Consider the following 17,329-nt stretch of genomic DNA (forward strand, 5'->3'; position numbering starts at 1 on the left):
GAGACAGCTTTTAAAAGATGAAGTCACATTTTTTTGCTAGGGGCTACACAGATGCCATTATTAATGACTGTCTTTCTAGAGCTTGGGACATCCATGAATATGGGAATACTAGAAAGAGGAGAAAGATGACCAAACATCCTTTTGTCATTACAACGACATTTAATACGGCAGGTTCATCACTAAAGAAAGCCATTCAACAACAATTGTGGCCACTGATCCTGTCTTCAAGGACTGTTTACCCAAAACTCTGCTGGTTAGCAACAAGAGGGCTCCGAATCGAAAGGATCTTCTGATGTGCCCTGAATTTTGTCCAACACGTACAATTATCACATGGCTTACATCCAATAAAACAGGTTGTTTTAATTGTACAGGAGTATGATAGCTGGTTACTCTTTTCACCACCCACATACAGGATGCAAAATTAAAATCAGACACCATCAAACATGTATGTCTGACCACATTATTTATATTCTATGGAGTCCTTGCTCATATGCCTACTGTATGTTGGCAAAATGATTCGCCCCCTGCGATAAAGGATGGCGAATCATAGGTCATCGATTATAACTGCACTGATAACTGGAGTAACAGATAAACCTGTTGCCAAACACTTCATGGAGGCTCACCATCCATTGGCTACTCTTAGGTGTATGATAATGGACTGGGGGGGTCATTCAGATCCGCTCGCGAGCGGACGCTTGCAAGTGGGTCGATGTTGGGCGAATGCGCATGCGCACGACGGAGGGAGCTCCATCGTGCGCATGCGCGAGACCCGGCGAGCGACAAGGAATACGTCGCTCAGGGTCTCGCACCAAAGGGGGCGTGCTGTCGATGGTGAGTGACAGCACGCCCCCTTTGGTGGGCGTGCCGTGGGCATGGCTGCCAGACGGAGGTGTTCCCATGGGAACGCCTACCGTCTGAGTCCGGCCCCACTGACATCAGTAATGATGTCAGTGGGAGTGATTTTGGCTCTGATAGAGCCAAAATCACTCCTGGGCTTGCGGCAGCGAGACCCTACCGCAGGGTCTCGTCGCAAGCCCGATGGTCACGATGGTCAAAGACCATCGCTACCATCATCATGGCCGCTCGCTATAGCTGTGGGTGGTCACCCACAGCTATACGAGCGGCAAGGAGGCCGCACCATTTTTAGGGAGGAGGGCCCTGATTCAGAGCGAGCGCTCTGGTCAGAGCGTCCGGCTCTGAATCAGGCCCTGGGTGCCACCACCCAACAGGGGTGGAAATAGAGCTAAATTGCTGCTGAGGAAAGAGGCAGGATGGATCCATAAATTGGACACTTTTTGGCTACGAGGACTTAATGAGTCCATACAATATGGCATTTTTTTGGATTACCATACAACTTATTTTCCATTTTTTGTTTTATTATTCACTTTTTTAATTTTTTATTTGGCTCTTGCACAATTTATGACCATACCTAGATTGTCTGTATTTCAGACTCTATGGGGGGAATGTATATTGTATAAGTATAGAAATGATGTATGATACAATGTGGTGAATTGGTGTATGATACAATGTGGCTCCACTAAATGTATATACACTTGAACGCTGTCACTTTAAACATAAAATCCATGGATTAAGTGTTAACAATAGAGAATCACGGGTCTGGAACTTGTATTGAAATGTATTACATGAGTAGTGAGGGAAGCCGGCCTCATGGCAACCGAGAATGGAGTCTCTAGCAGGCGCATACAGTGGGAATATAATGCCAGGGGAATTTGTTTGATGCTCAGGTATACATCTAGATAAGATTTGGTGACATTGGACTATCGTGATTGTTTGGACATAGCGTTAGTTCTATATGGACACTGTGCAAGATTTGTATGTGTTTTTTTGTGTGTTAGTTTTTTTACTATGGGGATGCATGTATATTCTAATGAGATGTGGGTTCATTTTCATTTGATTCAACTAGTCACAGGTGTATAAATATGGGATGGTGTGACTTGTTTCATTGTATCTTGACAAAAAACCCAGGGAGGACTGAAATATTGATGCTGTGTTAATTGCCATGTGAATAAAGAAAACTTGTTTTACCATATTACAAATTTGGTGAGTGCACCTAATTTTTGGACTGGTGAACTGAGCAGTATGCTGAGAGACTGAAAATTTTGAGTCTAGGCTAAAAGCTTACCTTCCTGGTGGATTTAAATCTCCAGTAAAAGTAGATAACCAGTTGCTAACAAGACTGACTGGCTGAGAGACTTATTGTTTGACCCTATGCTACTAGCTTACATTATCACTATCCTTAAATTGATTTTTCTGGTGGATATATACTCCCGGTAGAAGTAAATAACCAATCCCTAACAAACACCCCTGAGTAAGTCATTTATGATGAAACGCGCTGTTAACAAGCTATCAAGATCCAAAGTGGGCCCTACAGGAGCCTGTCTCTATAAAGGGAGATAGCAAGTGTACTAACATCTGTCCCACAATGGTCAAGATGTCTATGTATATGTGAGAATGAGTTTTAAATGTGATTTTATGTCTTTTAATAAAACTGTGTACTAAAAGGAAAGAAAGGCAATAGTTATATTTGGGTGAATTCTGGACCTGATTCAGACCCGCTCGCTAAGATGTGTTTGCTCGTAGCTGCCGATAGTTTGCACTGTGCGGATGCATCGCAGTGCGCGAACCACTGCAAGAGATCGAGAAGCGTTTGCTCGCTGCGCATAGACTGCCCAGCAGAGTGAGTGACAGGGGAAACAGTTTGTGGGTGGTGACAGGGGCTGGCCATTAAAACCGGGGCAGTGGAGATGCGAACGCTGGCATGCCTGAGCGTCTCAACGCCGTTTCAGAGGCGTGCATAATTTATAGCCAGCGTCATAGTACACGTCACCTGTCTGGATTTTACATTGAAGTGCTCACAGTGCTTGCGGTAGGGTATGGTCAACCACAAGCGCTGCGACCACATCGGATGGTACCCGATGCACCGATGGTTGCATACACTTCCTGGAGATGACGTGCGTAAGTGGGCATCTTAAGACAGGCTGGCGGGAGTCTGCATACACAATGCGATTGCACGCCAAGACATAGTGGGCGTGCTAATACCTTGCCGTGCAATAGCCTGCCTTCCCAAATTTGCATACGCATCGTGCAAGCGAATGCATCTAGCTAGCGGTTCTGAGTGAGGTCCTCAGGTTTTGTAAAGGTCTCTTAGTAGGCCTGATAGGAGGAATATAAAATTCACCATTATCACCTCACAACACTCTATGTATTATACTATATAAAGGGGGAATTGGATCCGATATAGAGTTGTATAATCCAGTGTAGGCGCTCCCCCAAAAAACAACGTTATCATTGGGAATTCCATAGGCCCTTTCTGGGGAAAGGACCTTTTTGGGATTAGCAGCCTTATTTGACTATTAGATAATTTATACCATCTGACGATAGACAGTCACTAGTGCAAAATTGGTATTTATATTCATATATATATATATATATATATATATATATATATATAGAATATATCAATTGAAGTAGGTTGTTTCATAATATAAGTCATTTCAGAGGTCTTAGGAATACAGTTTAAAGCTGAAAAGTAGTTATATCACATACATTTTAGTAAAACATATCTGCAAAGGATGTCTGTCTGTGTTTTCCCTCACCTACCAAGGTTGAAATTGCAACTTACTTTTGGAAATTACTACTTATTTTCAACTTCTATTAAAGCATATAAAGCATTAAAGCATCAGGCTACAGGATACAGTGGTTAGCATTGCTCTCTATTCAACTATGTGTAGTATGTCCAGTACAGTATGTTCTCCCCATGGGGGAGATGTAAGAGCCCTGAAGCGGTATCAGCGCATATTATGTGTGCTGATACTGCTTCTACCCGATGTATGATCGGGAGGTTGGGCGGTAAATGACAGGGGCGCTATGCGCCCCTGTCATTATCGGTGCTGCTATCTACAAGGGGAAGCAATCAGGAAGCCGACTGCCTAAATACCGGCAGCCGGCTTCCCGACTGTCTTATCCCGGCATGGGTGAAATGCCGGGCGTCTAGATGTAGACGCCCGCATTTCCCCGAAGCCGGGAGACCGGCGCCCGGCATCACGATCGTAATGATGCCGGGCGCCGCGAGCGGACAGCCGCTGGGGGGAGGGTTAGGTTTAGGGCTCCTTGGGGGGACTTAGGGTTAGGCACCCCCCCGGGAGGGTTAGGGTTAGGCTAGGGGGAGGGAGGGTTTGGGTTAGGCACCCCCAGGGGGGACTTAGGGTTAGGCACCCCCACGGGGGACTTAGGTTTAGGCAGCGGGGAAGGGGGTGGTTAGGGTTAGGCACTTAGAGGGGGGATTAGGGTTAGGCACCCCTAAGGAGGGTTAGGGTTAGGGGGGTTAGGTTAGTGTATACTTACCTATCCACGATCGGGATTTCCAGCGCTGTCGGGCTTCCGCTGCTTCTAACTCTGCTCCTATCGGGCTGCCGCTGATGGGAATCGAACCGCCGGCCATGCGGCCGGCAGTATATCATACCTATTCCATCTACAAGATAGCATGATACTGAGTGCACTTCTTAGCTACCACGATACTGAGTGCCCTTCTTACCTACCATGATACTGAGTGCCCTTCTTACCTACCACGATACTGAGTGCCCTTCTTACCTACCACGATACTGAGTGCCCTTCTTACCTACCACGATACTGAGTGCCCTTCTTACCTACCATGATACTGAGTGCACTTCTTAACTACAATGATACTGAGTGCCCTTCTTACCTACCATGATACTGAGTGCCCTTCTTACCTACCATGATACTGCATAGCGGCATAGCGATCACAGTGGATTAGCATATCATCGCAGTCAGACTGCGTGCGTGATCGCAGCTGCGATCCGTAGTGAATCAGGCCCCTGATACTGAATGCCCTTCTTACCTACCATGATACTGAGTGCCTTACCTAACATGACACTGAGTGCACTTCTTACCTACCATGACAATGACTGCCTTTCTTGCCTAATATAATACTGAGTGCCCTTCTTACCTAACATGATACTGAGTGTCCTTCTTACCTACTTTCTTACCTAACATGACACTGATTGCACTTCTTACCTAACATGATACTGAGTGCACTTCTTACAGTATAACATGATACTGAGTACCTTTCTTACCTAACATGATAATGAGTGCACTACTTACCTAACATGATACTGTGTGCACTACTTACCTAACATGATACTGAGTGCACTTCTTACCTACCATGACACTGAGGGCCTGATTCAGAGCCGGACGCTCTTTCAGAGCGCTCGCTCTGAATCAGTGCCCTCCCTCTCTTTTTTTAGAGCGGCCTCCTGGCCGCTTGCATAGCTGTGGGTGACCACCCACAGCTATAGCGAGCGGCCAAAAAGATGGTCGCGATGGTCAAGACCATCGCGACCATCAGGCTTGCGACGAGACCCTTGTGGTAGGGTCTCGTCTGCCGCAAGCCCTGGAGAGCTTTTGGCTCTATCAGAGCCAAAAGCACACCCACTGACATCACTTGTGATGTCAGTGGGGCCGGCCCCAGACGGTAGACGGTAGGCCGGCCCCAGACGGTAGGCGCCCCCTTTGTAGCGAGACCCATAGCGACAGCTATGCGTCGTGCGCATGCGCACTGGCCCAACATCGACCCTGAAGTACGCTTCTTACCTACCGTGATACTGAGTGCCCTTCTTACCTACCATGATACTGAGTGCACTTCTTACCTACCAAGACACCGAAAGCCCTTCTTACCTACCATGATACTGAGTGCACTTCTTACCTACCAAGACACTGAAAGCCCTTCTTACCTACCATCACACTGAGTGCACTTCTTACCTACCAAGACACTGAAAGCCCTTCTTACCTACTATGAGCAATATGAGAAGAGGTTGAGTTTTCTTACTTTGGGTTTTGAATAGCCTATATTTATTAAAAGGGGACCTGCATCAGAAGTGACAGGCGCTCCTTACATGAGTCTGCTCCACTGCTAATAAATTCTAGAGCAAAAAAAAAAACACAGAACAAATGTGACTTAAGTACACAAATGAATGTTGGACCTAGTCAATCAAATGTATTGAATTTCTCTCCTTGCTTTTCTGTTCTTGTAGTTTTTATAACTGGGAAACCCATGTTTCAACTTCAAACGCAAGTCCAAATTACCAAGTGATTGCTGAAAATTCATCTGGATTACTGTTTAAAAATAAGAGGGACAGGAAAATACTAAACGTGGATCCTAAGGTAAATATTTTTCTCAGTGCAAAGCGGCAATTTTCACTTCTCTTCTCACATTACCATATGTTTTAAGGATTCCGTACTGTTTTTACTGCCTGTGTTTCATGGCTTTACAAGTGGTATCACTTAGCAACTCGAGAACTAATATTGTCACTCCTTTGTGTGTTTATATATTTAAGGATCTGTTTGAAATGAGGGATCTGTATGGTCTTTTAAAGCTCAGAGGTTCATTGTTCATGGCTCAGTCACACATATAAATTTGTATTCCCTGTTATTTTAGGTTGTGTTAAAGGGAATCCATCATGGAACTTTCCTTTTTTGTTGCTCACCTCCAAATTTACAGAAGTATCAGGTAGTTTATTAGAAAAGCAAATAAATGTCAGTTTTACAGTATTTTTAAATATTTTTTTTTCGAACTTACAATATAGTTATAGTGATAAATGTTCCTTTTAAACTATATTCTGTGCCCTCTTTCCTTTCCAATGAACACGTCATCCCAAATAAAACTGCTTTGGTACTTTTAAAACATCTTAATGATGTGTCTATCTGACTGCATGTTAAAACAGAACGGAACTTTTGCGAAGACTCTCCAGACGTTCCATAATAATCCATTTCACCAGGTATACAATGCCCTGATCCTGTTTTTTCTTCTTGTATTACAATTGCAGCAGACTGAGCTGAAATAAATGTTAAAAACACCTTTTATGTCAATGATTATATTCAACCAAGCTTACTGAAGGAGATAAGCAGAAAACATGGGGAAAAAAAAATCTTAAATTGGGTTGGGATTGAAATGCCGACTGGCGGGAAGCCGTCTGACTAAATCCTGACACCGCAAGCCCGAATGCTGAAGATCCCGACTGGGGCTAGTAAGTACCCTAACCCTCCACTCCCCCCCCCCTAACCCTTCCCCTAGTGGCACCTAACCCTAACCTCCCCCCAAGGGTGCCTAAACCTAACCCCCCCTCCCCGCACCCTAAACCTAACCCTCCCGGGGTGGTGCCTTACCATAACCTACCCCCAGGGGTGCCAAAACCTAACCCCCCTTCCCGCACTCTAAACCTAACCCTCCCGGGATGGTGCCTATTCCTAAGTCCCCCTGGGGTCCCTATACCTAACCATCCCCCTTGCAGCTAAGCGCTAACATTGCCTGGCTTACCTTTGTTCGGGAAGCTGTCTGTCTAGATTCCGACGTCGGGATTTCCATGCCTGTCTTTAGTCCCACGCTGGTATTTAGATCCGGGATTTAGTCAGACAGCTTCCCGGCCATCAGTATTTTGACTGTATGCCCTTAAATTATCCTATTGTACATCAAGGTTCATGCCCACAATCTACTTTTGTGTATTGCTCATAAGTCTAAAAAACTAGTCCCTTGCAAAAGGTGCCTGTGGCAATCATAGCATACCTGTACAAGATGTCACAGAAGTACAATCCTCTCTGGATGGTCAGAAGATACACTCATTCATAGCAAGCCCTGTTTTATCCAGTTCTAACACACAATACACACATGGGGTAAGCCCGCTCTGACCATTAAGGCTATCTCTTAACATATATATATATATATACACACATACATACACACACACACACACGACATACATTTTAAAGGAACTGGACAATTGCATTCCCCCTTATATATATATATATATATATATATATATATATATATATATATATATATATCCCAAACCAGTTTACCTTTAACACAGTTTGATTTAACACATGACTGTCTCTTTCCTTAACAGCTTCTTCGAAAAATCAGTATTAAAGGAATGCCCCCTAAAGTGCATTTAGTCTGTACAAGGTTTGGTGATCTGTTAACAATAACCCTTTTGCTAGGTCCAGAATAATTACCATGTAATTTCCTATGTCAGAAAATTAGGTGATTCCTAAAAATGACAAATAAAATACAACACTAAATGAATAATAAAAGTGTACAGTCCATGCTTTGAAACAGACATTTCTACAATTCTAGAACTGCACACAGCACATTAAATATGACATATTAAAAGTGCATTAAAACATTTCCCAACATTTTGAATTGCTTTGAAAACAATGTTGCTCTAGTCTCAGCAACCAGCGCTGAGAATTATTTCCCTTAGTGGCGCAGCCCTCAGACACTGCTCCAAGAATATACTGTAGTCAGATGCAACAGTTTTGTACCTGCTACATGGTTACATGTATAGTCCACATCAGAATAGATGTACTGTAGTCCACATCAAGCGCATGATGACAATATTTAATTGTGATGTCACTGCAGCATGAAAGATTATGAAGTTGTGGCTTTTTTAAATGCATGACTATAGTGCCTGGCCACACCATTAAACAGTCATTTTGTATGGCGGAAATGTTGTACTGTGGCCAACCCCTAAACAATGACAAAATGAGTCTTCTACATTCCTTTATTGACATCCAGCTGGATGGGATTTGTAATGGTCTTGCCTTATCCATGCTGAAGGTATAAGCAGCAGTTCTAAGTGGCTTATTGGAGACCAAACTGGTTGGATTTACATTTCAGATAAAACAAGAGGTTGTATTACCATCCATTTACCCATAGTCAGGAGATGTAGGAAATTACATTTTTATATGAGCAATCATTTTATTTACAGGACAAAGCAGTATCGATATCCTGGGCAAAGAGGGCTCAGGCTTCAATTATATAGTTTTGCAAATAGCATGTATCCATACCTTCTCTAGGCACTGTAATTCTGACTCTCAGTTTGGGAGACGTTATCCACATAGCCAAATAAAAAAAGCTCTCGGATTATGCAGCCATGTGGCTTAGACACCCATTCATCATGTAAATAAAAATATATATTTTTTTAAATCAAAGTATTTGGCTCTTCATTACACAGGTAATGCAGGAGATATCACGACTATCACCTACTTATTTGGCAGCATCAATACTGTCCGCTGTCCTCATACACTAGTATGGGGACCTTTATTCATCAAACTCTGAAAACTAGAAGTTTTCGGAGTTTGACAGCGGGAACCTACAACATCTTTAGTTGGCGTTGGTTTCCAGAGCCCTCCTTCCCATGGGACGGAGCGCCAAGTTGTGAAGAGGGATCCAATCAGATCCCCCCACTCGTAAATGGAGGTGTTAGGGATCGCGGGAACAGCTACTTATCGGAGTTGCTGTACCCGCACGGAGCAATCTTGAATTGCTTTGGTAATATGGTATTCAGCACCTCAACTCGTGGCGAGAAGGATACCAAAGTATTGGGGTACAGATAGGGGATATTAATGAACATGCCCCTTAGTTTCTCTGTAGCTCTCCATTCTGTATTGCTTGGGTATGTCATATTGTAATGGCTGTCATGAAGTATTGAAGATGAAACCAGCAAATGATATTCACTGATCATTCCTTTTTCTTGAAATATTACATAGCAGCCCAAATTTCTCACTCATATTCTTTGAGATGTTATACAGTATATTTTCATAGACAGCATGGGAAGTACTCAAAGTCATAGGGGGACAGGAGGAGCGACATCAAATATGGCCTGGCAATGGATTTTTTTGTAGACTATCTCTACTTTATATAGATGGGAAGATACCCACTACCATGGAGTATTTCACAGAAATTATCTGTAAATATACAAAGAAGTTTACTTTTTTCTTGAAATGAGCCTCAAGGTATGCAGATGGGATGGTTATTCTGTGCAAAAAAACTTGTTAGGTCACATGACTCTTCTTCATAACACATTTATTACTCCATCCATTTCATAAACATAAAGAGTATTGACGTGCCCATACTATGTAGCAAACTCAGTAGAGCCAGGGAATGCAGAGATAAACTCACTGCCATCATTAACTCCGTATGGAATGTAATACCTTTAGAACACCACTATACATGAAATATCTATCAGCAGACCAGATAAACTAAACTAAACATTTTTCATTTGTTTTCTTCCTCCTAGAAGAATGATTAATATACTGTTTATTTGTTCTTCTGACTGGCTGGCTTGATAAATGTTCCTGTAATGAATTCCATTCTTTATTAAACTGTAGCAACATTTGTTCAATAGTTACCTAATAATAGAGCCTAGCTACATCAAAGGCTGTGGAAATTTAATAAGACAATGTTGGAGGTTGCCAAGGACAGTTTCTGTATGTTGTGATTTATATGAAGATGCCACTTATTATTAAATGACAATAATACACTGAAGCAATCATTAGTATTTAGTTTGGTTCAGCCACCTGATGCATCTTGTGGCTCCTGTTTGCATTTCTGTTTGCCCTTTTTGTACTGCACAATATCATTTCACCTGAGTTTTGTACCTAGCACCACCAAATTTAGCATGGTGGTGTAGTTTGACTAGGATTAGGTTTTTGCCTAGGTTTGAACTTCGTCAAACACACACTGCCACACAATCCTGTAAAACTGAGACACAATACAATACACACTTTGTTGTCATCAACAACAAAACAAAACATGTTAGATTGTCAACAAAATGTCAATTACAAACACTTCAGCATATAAAACAAACCAGTAAAACATTTCCATAATACTCAGGTCAGTGCATTGTGACAGTTCAATAGACGAACAGCTACCGGAAAGAAGCTATTATATAACCTCTTTGTATGTGTGCGCACACTCCTAAAGCGTACATTTGATGGTAATCTTTCGAAAATCATATAGTTGGGATGACTAGGATCAGCTAAGATGCCTCTAGTCCGCTTCAATACTCGACTCTCATAGAGAACTTGAATTTGGGGTAGTTTTACACCTATTATTTTGCTTGCAGTATTAACCACCCGCTCAAGAGCACCCCGATCCGCAGCAGTAAATTCCCAAACAATATAATAATCCCATAAATCAGGAAACTCTCTATTATACAACGATAAAATCTTAGAAGTGTCTCCATACTCAGACAAGCTGCCTTCAATCTCCGCAGAAATAAAAGGCATTGCTGCGCCTTTTTTACCACAAATGTAGAGTTCAAAGACTAGGTCAGATCCTTTGAGATATGAACTCCCAGAAAATTAAAGGAATCCACCTCCTCAATGACCATATCAACCAAAACCACTGGTAATTTAGGTCCACAACCCACCCTTCTAAAATCAGTTACCATCTCTTTAGTTTTTGTGGTATTTAGGAGTAAACAATTTTCCTTACTCCATTCAAGCAATCTTTGCACCTCATACCGATAGGCTTCCTCCCCCTCATTTCCTATCAGGCCTACAATGTCGTCAGCAAACTTCACAATCTTAACAGACTGTGAAGTTGAAACACAGTCATAGGTAAATAGAGAATATAATAGAGGGCTCAAAACGCACCCCTGTGGCGAACCAGTTTTCAACAAAATTTCTCCAGAGACACATCCCCCTAACTTAACCACTTGGGGCCTGTCAAAAAAATTCAAAACCCAATTGCACATATACCCATTTAATCCTAAATGAAAAAGCTTTGAAACCAAAGATGCCGAAATAATAGTATTAAAAGCAGAACTAAAATCAACAAATAAAACTCTAACATAGGACCTCTTTTGCTCTGAGTGAGTCTGCACTGTGTGTAAAACTGTTAAAACAGCATCGTCTGTAGAACGATTTGCCCTATAAGCAAATTGGCAAGGATCAAATCCAGCAGCAAAGTGGGCTTTAATATGTTTCGGCACTAAACGCTCGAAACATTTCATAACAATGGAAGTTAAAGCAATCGGGCGATAGTCGTTTAGACATTTAGGCACACCTTTTTTTGGGACAGGAACAATGGTTGTTTCTTTAAAACTTTGGGACTTGGCAATATTCAAGGGACACATTAAATATCAACGTAAAAATCCCTGCTAACTCATTACAACAATCTTTTAAAACCCTCCCCTGAATCCCATCTGGGCCTGCAGCTTTTCCCGGGGTTACAGTACGCAAACACTCCCATACTGATAATTCGTCTAACACTAAGGGTAACTCTTTAGGTTGAATTTCCGGGACCATAACTTCAGACACATTTTCCTTGTCGAACCTAGAATAAAATATATTCAGGTTTTCCACCAAAGCACTGCTAACATCACATAACTCAGTCGCTTTAGTTTTATAATCAGTGATATCACGTAGACCCTGCCACATACTTCTTGGGTCTTTACACTGATTATATTTATTCTCCAGCCTAGTTGAATACTCTATTTTGGCCCTTTTAATACCTCTCCTCAAATCAGACCTCGCCTTTGTATACAGTTCCTTATTACTAGATTTAAAAGCTCTATCCCGAGCTTTAAATAAGGAACGTACCTCACTATTTAGCCATGGTCTCTCATTTGGGAATACCCTAAACGTTTTCCTTAGTGTCACACTCTCAATACAGCAGCTAATATAGCCCAAGACCATAATGGTCAGAAGATCAAGGTTTATAGACCCTTCTACCATGGAATCCTCAATTAACATTTCCCAATTTGTAAATGCTAGGTGGCCCCGTAACCTCTTAGTTGCTCCCTCTGGCCACACTAAAATAGATCTCCTAGTAGGCTAACACGTCTGACTAGGGGCTTATACAAAGGTATCATGAACAAGGAGACATGGTCTGATTTTCCAATATGGGGACACACAACAGCCTCATAAGCCATTTTAAGATTTGTATAGACTTGATCCAAAGTATTTGCCCCCCGAGTCAGAACCATAACATTTTTAAAAAACTTTGGCAGTGCCACTTTTAAATCAGCCTGGTTAAAATCACCTGCCACAATGAATATACCATTCACATAAGTAGATTGCAATTTGGTCAAACATCATATAAAGTGCACAATGCACATCCCACATTTGCCTGTGGGGGAATATAGACAGCTATCACTATAACAATTGCAAATTCCCTGGGCAAATAAAACGGCCTGCATTTAATCCAAAGGTATTCTAAGTCCACTGAACAGAAACTCTCAATAAATGTAGTATTAGAACACCACTTATTGTTCACATATATACAGAGTCCGCAGCCTCTGAGCTTACCCAAGGCCTCAGGACCTGATTCAGACCCACTCGCGAGAGCGGGTCGATGTTAGGCCACTTCGCATGCGCACGCCGGAGCCGGCTTCGATGTGCGCATGTGCGAGACCCGGCTAGTGACGGGCGCTCCGTCGCTCCGGGTCTCGCATCAAAAGGGGGCGACTGTCGATTTTGATCGACAGCTCGCACCGTTTTGGAGGCATGGCGTGGGGGTGGCTTCACAAATGGAGGCCCATGAGAACGCCTGCCGTTTGTGGGTGGCCCCACTGACATCACCAGTGATGTCAGTGGGAGAGCATCTGGCTCTATTGGAGCCAGAAGCTCTCTGGGGCTTGCGGCCACGAGACCCTACCACAAGGGTCTCGTCGCAAGCCCGATAGTCGCGATGGTCTTGACCATCGCAACCATCATCCTGGCTGCTTGCAATAGCTGTGGGTGGTTACCCACAGCTATGCGAGCGGCCAGGAGGCCACTCCAAAAAAAAAAATGCCCTGATTCGCAGCGAGCGCTCTTTCAGAGTGTCCGGCTCTGAATCAGGCCCCCAGGGCCTAATTCAGACCCGCTCGCGAGCTCCGGGTCTCGCACCAAAGGGGCCACTCCATTTTTAGGTAGGAGGGCCCTGATTCAGAGCGAGCGCTCTGGTCAGAGCATCCGGCTCTGAATCAGGCCCTCAGTCTGGTCTGCCCTAAATAATGACCTATCTACAAGACATATAGCGGATTCCGGAACCAGACTATTTAGCCAAGTCTCAGTACAGATTATGATGGAGAAGTTCCTCAAATATTTATTTATTTTATTAACAGTTTTTTATATAGCGCAGCAAATTTCATTGCGCTTTACAATTTGAATCAAGATTAACATTATACTGGGTTGTAAAAGACATACATACATGACATACATTTGGGTAAGAGGGCCCTGCTCGCAAGCTTACAATCTATAGGGAAATAGGTGTTGATACACAAGGAAAGGTGCTACATATTGCAAATTGTTCCAGCCCAATTGCAGATATTCTTGGTGGGCTGTATAATCCAATTACACTGGAAAGTTGGCCTAGGGTTAGGAGGATGTTAAATTGAAGAAAGAGAAGATGTTATAGGTGTTTACTATAAGAAGAGAGTTAGATAGGGAGCTATAAAAGGTTAGGTGGGCGGTCCTGGAATCTGATAAGCTTGTCTAAAGAGGTGAGTTTTCAGAGAACGCTTGAATGTTTGGAAACTAGTGGAAAGTCTTATTATGCGTGGGAGGGCATTCCACAGGGTGGGTGCAGCCCGAAAAAAGTCCTGTAACCGTGCATGGGAACAAGTAATGCGTGGGGATGAGAGACGCAGATCTTGTGCAGAACGGAGATGTCGGGTTGGAAGATATTTTGAGATAAGTGAAGAGATGTATGTTGGTGTGGTTTGGTTAATAGCTTTATGTGTTAGTGTAAGTATTTTAAATTGAATACGGTAGAAGACCGGCAGCCAATGGAGGGACTGACAGAGTGGATTAGCAGACACTGAACGTTTGGTGAGAAAGATCAACCTCGCAGCTGCATTCAAAATGGATTGTAGTGGGGAGAGCCTGTTTTTGGGAAGACCAATAAAGAGACTATTGCAATAGTCAATGTGGGAAATTATGAGTGCGTGTATTAGAGTTTTTGCAGTGTATTGCGTAAGATATGGTCGAATTTTGGCTATGTTTCTTAGATGTATGTAACAGGATTTAGAGACAGATTGAATGTGGGGAACAAAAGACAGTTCAGAGTCAAGGATCACACCTAGGCAGCGAGCTTGTGGGGTGGGGTTGATTGTCGAGTTGTCAACAGTAATAGAATTATCAGGTTGGTAACTGCTATTGGCCGGTGGAAAAATAATTAATTCTGTTTTGGATATATTAAGTTTGAGGTGGCAAGATGACATCCAAGATGAAATGGCAGAGAGACATTCAGTGACACGGACCAGCACAGATGGTGACAAATCTGGGGAGGATAGGTAAATTTGAGTATCGTCTGCATACAGATGATACTGAAAACCAATAGAGCTGATTAGTTTGCCAAGAAAGGTGGTGATATTGAGAAAAGCAGAGGACCTAATACTGAACCTTGTGGTACTCCAACTGATAGAGGTAGCGAAGTGGAGGTAGAATCAGAAAAGCGAACAGTGAAAGAGCGATTAGATAGGTAGGATGAGAACCAAGAAAGGGCTGTTTCTTGAAGACCTATGGATTGTAGTGTTTGTATGAGAAGAGAGTGGTCAACAGTGTCAAAGGCAGCTGAGAGATCTAGAAAAATTAGAAGTGAATAATGGCCTTTAGCCTTGGCAGTGACCAGATCATTTACTACCTTAGCCAGTGCTGTCTCAGTGGAGTGTTGGGAACGAAAGCCTGACTGAAGTGGATCCAATAAGTGTGGGTGTTAAGAAAGTGTGTGAGGCAAGTGTAGGCAAGTCTCTCCAGTAGCTTGGAGGGGCAAGGTAGCTGGGAGATAGGACGGTAATTTGAGAGAGAGTTAGGGTCAGAATTTTGTTTTTTCAAAATGGGAGTGATCACTGCATGCTTGAACAGTGATGGAAAGATACCAGTAGAGAAAGAGAGATTACAGATTTTAGTTAAGTGTGGAATGAGCACAGGAGACAGAGCTTTACTGATTTGTGAGGGTATAGGATCAAGAGGAGAGGTAGTAGAGTAGGAGGATGAGAAGAGTGTAGCTACTTCATCTTCATTAGTCGGGTCAAATGATGAGAATGTGCCACTGGGTTCAGGTAGGGAATTGAACAAGACCCTGGCTGAGGAAGTGCATACCATTTCATTTTGGATATTATCAATCTTTTTTTTTAAATAGGAAGCAAGATCTTGTGCACTGATAGTAGCTGGTGGGTTGGGTGATGGAGGGGTAAGAAGTGATTTAAATGTATTAAAAAGTCACTTGGGGTTAGAGGCTTGGGCAGAGATAACAGATTGGAAATATGTCTGTTTGGCATTATCCAGTGCATTACGATAAGAGTGGTAGATCGTCTTATATGTGAGGAAGTCACTTGGAGTATGAGACTTTCGCCACTGACGTTCTACTTTACGTGAGAGTTTTTGTAGGTGTCTTGTGAATTTGGAATGCCACGGTTGACGTCTAAGTCTACGCGGAATTTGATGGGTAGCTGGAGCTACTTCATCAAGGGATAGTTCTAGGGTCTGGTTCAGGTGTGATACAGCAGTCTCAGGAGAAGTGAAATTAGAAATAGGTAAGAGTGATTGTTGCAGAGAGGTGGATAGTTGTTCAAAAGTAATAGCAGTAATATCTCTGCGAGTTTGAGGAGGTTTGGTTGATTTGCTTGGCATTGAGGCTGATGTAATGGAGGAGAGTGTGCAGGTGATAAGGTTATGATCTGAGAGAGGGAAAGGAGAATTAGTGAAATCAGAGACTGAGCATAGTCTGGTAAATACAAGATCAAGGCAGTGGCCATCTTGATGAGTAGAGGAGTCAGTCCATTGGGAGAGGCCAAGAGAGGATGTTAAATGCTTGCTAGATCCACTTGATTATCATCCAGTTTACTGGGAAGAGACTGAACATTTGCTAAAAATAAACTGGGTAAAGGGGTATTTAGGGGGCAGAGCTGCAGTTTAGTTTTAACTCCAGCCCTCTTTTCCCGCTTCTGCTGCCTTTCCTTTTGTGGGTGACGCTTCCCACTGTAAGCACTTGCAATAATAGGTCACCAACTGCGACCCCCGTACCTTGATCTATGCTCATTTCTACCACTATTATGGCTATAATTCTCGCCACCAGCACCACGAGCCAGCCGCTGCCATGTCTGCTTTGCAGCCTGCTCCAACAATCTCCAATCCAGGGACAGATGCAGCACCTCACCTCCGGGGGCAGCGGCAGCGTCAGCTGGGTCAGCCGTCCCAGCAGCCCCCGCTCGGAGTCCCAAGCGTGCTTCCGCCCCGACTTCCAGGCCTCCAAGGGCAGCGTCAGCCATCCCAGCAGCCCCTGCTCGGAGTCCCGAGCGCACTGCCGCCCCGACTTCCAGGCCTCTAGGGGCAGCATCAGCAGGGTCAGCCGTCCCAGCAGTCTCCGCTCCGGGTCCCGAGCGCACCTCCACCCCGCCTTCAGCACCTACACCACCCGGCATCCCGCTGCAGCGTCGCATCCACAACAGCTCCTCCCGGGCATACACGATCACAGCCCAGCTCCACCAAAATGCACCAACCGGCAGCAGCAGCATGAAAA

At 43.5% G+C, this 17,329-nt stretch overlaps 1 protein-coding gene across 2 annotated transcripts in view; it reads left to right on the forward strand.

Annotated features, from left to right (window-relative positions):
• CFAP299 (cilia and flagella associated protein 299) overlaps positions 1-17,329 on the forward strand; it is a 569,143-nt gene that overhangs the window by 543,909 nt on the left and 7,905 nt on the right. The window contains exons 5-6 of one of the 2 annotated variants that reach the window (XM_088452111.1): positions 6,072-6,201; positions 6,762-6,815. In XM_088452111.1, the coding sequence (XP_088308237.1) occupies positions 6,072-6,201; positions 6,762-6,815 (184 nt within the window). The remainder of the gene's footprint in view (positions 1-6,071; positions 6,202-6,761; positions 6,816-17,329) is intronic. The other variant, XM_088452110.1, reaches the window with a different exon arrangement.

This window comes from Taudactylus pleione, unplaced genomic scaffold (assembly GCF_031769625.1).
Source record: "Taudactylus pleione unplaced genomic scaffold, aTauple2 ptg000033l, whole genome shotgun sequence".
Lineage (NCBI taxonomy): Eukaryota > Metazoa > Chordata > Amphibia > Anura > Myobatrachidae > Taudactylus > Taudactylus pleione.